This window comes from Orycteropus afer, unplaced genomic scaffold, assembly GCF_000298275.1.
Source record: "Orycteropus afer afer isolate SDZICR_OR568_19922 unplaced genomic scaffold, OryAfe1.0 scaffold00314, whole genome shotgun sequence".
Taxonomy (NCBI): domain Eukaryota; kingdom Metazoa; phylum Chordata; class Mammalia; order Tubulidentata; family Orycteropodidae; genus Orycteropus; species Orycteropus afer.
This window is the reverse complement of record NW_006921901.1, coordinates 4,275,355-4,279,548: the sequence shown is the minus strand read 5'-3', so window position 1 is coordinate 4,279,548 and position 4,194 is coordinate 4,275,355. Positions and strand designations below refer to the sequence as shown.

Here is a 4,194-nt window from a genome sequence, read left to right as displayed (position 1 = left end):
AAACAAATTCAGTAGGTTTCAAGACAAAATGTAATCAGTGATGAATACAGGGAAAGTTCTTAAAGAGTGCAGAGGCGTGTTTTGTAGCATAGTGGAGTCATACAGACCCCACCTTAAAAGCATCCTCTTGTGGCCCTGGGAAGTTCACTTAGTCATCCCTGCCTCAGTTTCCTAGTGTGTAAAAATGGAAACTGAAAACACACTTACTTCACAAAGTTGTGAATCTGCTTACTGCAAGCTACTGTATATATAGCCCTAGGGTACGACCTGCCACAAATACACGCTCAAAACGTGATCATTATTGAATTGAGTGGTCCACGAGAAAGGTACAAGACATGGACTAAAGAAGTGGAAATGCAAAAGCCGGGAGGACAGTCAAAAAGGGACTCACTCGTCTAGGGCCGCTTAATGTCAGTGAATAAAATCCGAGAAGGGGCGAGGTTACTACCCCAACGCGGGTCACCAGGGGGCGCCCGGGACCTCAGCGATTCCGTTGCCTGTGGTAACCAGCCGCCGTAGCTCTGGCCGCCTCCGCGCGGCGCAACAGCAGCAAAATGGCACTGAGCGACTGCGCCTCTGAGAAAGGGATCCGAGACAAGGCGCGGCGGACCATCGCGGAAAAGACAAGACGAGTTGGCGTCTCCACCGGCCTTTCCCTGGAGTTATGTACTGTCCCCGCCTCCCTGGGCTCCTCGGTCGCCACCGCTGCGCTGGAGCAGCTCTTAGTCGTGGGTGAGAGGCTTGCAGACGCCAAGAAAGACGTCCCCACTGAGGTGGCGCCGCTCAGTGGCGCCGAATCGGCCCTTAGCGGGAACCCTCAACGGAGACCTTCCTCAGGGAGCCCAGAGCATTCTTGGCCCAGGCTGAGAGCCTCCCTCGCTCTTTGGAGACTGGCGGGAGGGGGAGGGGATCCAAGTGGCTGGCCCTTCCTACTCGTTGTTGTTATGTGCCGTCAAGTTGGCCCCGACTCGTAGCGACCCCTCCTTGGGTTGCCGAGGCAGTATCACTACGGAAGTAGATTTCCCCATCTTCCTTACGAAGAGTGGCTGGTGGGTTTGAACCTCCAGGCTCCTGGTTAGCAGTCAAGTGCCTTAGCCACCATGCTACTAGAGCTTCAACTAGTGCTGTTGAAGTGAGTCGTCCCAGCTTAAAGTAGTGGCTGGTGACAGATCCCAGACCCCCAGAGTACTGCTCTTCCACTCTCTTGCCTGTTGCCCGCAACTAGCCCACCCACCTGCCTTTAGATTATGCATTGGATTTCTGCTTGTCCCCTTCCGCCTTTCCTTTGCAAGTAAATTTCCTCCAACATTTTGCCAGGGAAAACTGGAGAGTTTAACACACAAATAGGAAAAGGTGTGTATAAGAGGCTCCTGTTTCCTGTTATATTAGGCAAAGAAAATTAGATCCTGCTGCACTGTTACCTAGAGAAGGATGTTTAGGACATATGGACAGGAAACGATCTTGATTTGGGCCAGGTTAAAATAATGCTTCAGTTAAAGAGGTGAGCTTGTAATTAAGTCACATAAGTTTAGGGTAAGATACATTCCAAGAACGGGTATTTCTTATTCATGTCAAAAACCATTTAGGCCAAACACCGGCATCTCATTTTTTCCCTATATAAAGATAATCATACTGTTTCTATTATAATATTACTGTTAATTTGATATATATATATTTTTTCTTTTTAGATGAACTAATTTAATGTCACCATTTTTTTGTGAGATAGGTTTGGACAAGTATTATAAAGAATGTTGACTACTGAAGAGGCTAAATTACATGTATTCCAAGGTCGTTGTCAGTGATAAAGCTAGTCTTGAGCTCTCTTTACTATATCTAGATCAGCATGCTCATTCAACTCCAGTGTTTATGCACAAATATCTTTTTCTGCTAATAATTTGTGAACCTGCAGAAAAATTTTCATAGGAGAAAACTTCATTAAGTCTTCATGCCCTGAGGATGAGTTATAAAATATGTAGCTCTGCAACCCCTCTGCAAGCAGGAACAAGTTCATGCTCATTTTTTTTTTTTTTAAAAGGAAAGGAGCTAGCTTGCAATGCCCAGTCTGTCTCTAGCGTACACTCACTCACAAACTCAGTAAGTGTTGGTCACTTAGTTTGAGAGCTTAGTTTAAGAGAGTCCAAGTTCCCTGAAACACAGGGCAGAAGTGACTATTTACTCTTCTAAATGGTGAGTATGACTTTTAAGGACATGAAGTCTGGAGTCACACCAGTTGAATATAAACTCTACCACTGGTCTGCTGTGTGACCTTAAAGAAGTGACATGACTTTGATTATATATATGTGACCAACTTTAATCAAACCTACCATAGGCATGTTATATTTATCCTTTTCATAAAATATTTATTAATTCTCTGTCTTAACCTGTTCGGATCCCTTCTTTGTACCATGAGAGATGCAAAGATAAGTACTGAGGAGTTTGTTCTCAAGGAGCATAAAATATAACATAAATTAGAGTATCATAAAATAGGAAGCAGCAAGTACAAAAGAGATCATGTAAAAAGCTATATAAATTCAGAGATAGAAGGTGTAGTTTCTAGCTGAGTAAGTGAGCTAGATCATAAATGTTACTGTTAATTTGGGTGGTATCTTTTTTTTCCCCCTTTTTAGGTGAATTAATTTAATGTCACAATTCTTATGAAATAGCCTTGGATGAATATTACTATAAAGAATATTGACCTTTGATGGGACTAAATTATTCACATGTATCCAAGGTCATTTTCAATAATACAGGTAGTCTTGAACTCTTGATTTGGACAGATGAATAAGAGATTTTAATTTTCTTCCTTTTTTTTGTAGAACAATCGCTGCAGAGTGACTATTTTAAATGTGATGAAGAAACTAGAAACTTTCTTAAGGGCATTGCTGTAGCTGTTCAGAAATTGGTATTATATATAAGAGCTTTTATTTTTCAATCTTCCATGTATTTTGTCCACAGACTTTAATTTAGCCCCAACTGTGTTCAAGGTGAGGGGCTCTTGGCTACTAACCAAAAGATTGGCAGTTTGAACCCACTGAGTTGTTCCATGGAAAAAAAGCATGGTGATGATATGCTTCTGTAAAGGTTTCAGCCAAGGAAACACATGGAACTTAATTTCTTCTCTGTAACATATGGAGTCATCATGAGTTGGCATCAATTCTATGGCAAAATTAAAATGTTTGATTTTTTTTTTTCCTGTTTATGTTGTTGTTATGTGCCATCGAGTTGAGCCCAACTCATAGTGACCCCTCCTTGGGTTTCCGAGGCGTATCGCTACAGAAGTAGATTGCCCAACCTTCCTTCCGAGGAGCGGCTGGTCTGTTTGAGCCACCAGTCTTCTGGTTAGCAGTCAAGTGCCTTAGGCACTATGCTACCAGAGCTCCTGTTTAAGATTACTTAAAAAAAAAAATAGGGAAAGTCTTTACCTTCAGTATTAAAATATTTCTTCTCAATCTACTAAGCATTTGCACCAGTAGTGATCAACTGCAGATAGTTGCTTATTTCCCATTCAGAAAACTCAGTTATGGACTATGCTATGGATGATGCTAAGTCCACTTAGAAGAAGTAGTAATGGTGATGACAGACTGGTTAAGGAATGGCCCAGATGGGCAAATGTTGAGACATCAGTGTGTAAACGTTAATTACAACAAACAGTGAATAAACAAATGACCTCGGGAATGCATGGAATTCATGGTGTCAGTTAACTCAGTTTTCTATAAGCCATTCGTTAGATAACTGGTGAAAGATTATTTGGTACCTAGTCCATTGGAAGGAAGATGGGGCAATCTACTTCTGTAGGGATACTTCCTTGGAAACCCAAGGAGGGGTTGCTATGAGTCAGGTCCAACTTAATGGCACATAACAACTATCCATTGAAATAGACAGTGCTGTTTGATAAGAACAAGCAAGTAAAACTCTTCTACTTGTACTAACTTGGCCCCTTTAAAAATGTGTTACGGAAATATTTGAAGAATTTCCTTCTGAAGGGACACAGACATGGCTTTGTTTTAGCCCTAGATGATGTTTACAGTACTTCCCTGAATTGCTCAGGTTTGTGAAGGCTCTTTCAGAGATTGAATAAGTATCTACCACAGTACAAATATCTGAAAATGTAGAGAAATGGCAGTAAAGTAAATGAGTCTGAGCCTACAAACTGATGATGAAAATTAATTTCTTATATAACTATATATATATATA

The 4,194-nt window shown here is 41.5% G+C and overlaps 1 protein-coding gene across 1 annotated transcript in view; it reads left to right on the top strand.

Moving 5' to 3' along the window:
* The first annotated feature begins 554 nt into the window (after window positions 1-554).
* CCDC175 (coiled-coil domain containing 175) overlaps window positions 555-4,194 on the top strand; it is an 89,913-nt gene continuing 86,273 nt past the window's right edge. Inside the window, exons 1-2 of the mRNA XM_007951888.1 lie at window positions 555-732; window positions 2,817-2,902. Of these exons, the coding sequence (XP_007950079.1) occupies window positions 555-732; window positions 2,817-2,902 (264 nt within the window). The remainder of the gene's footprint in view (window positions 733-2,816; window positions 2,903-4,194) is intronic.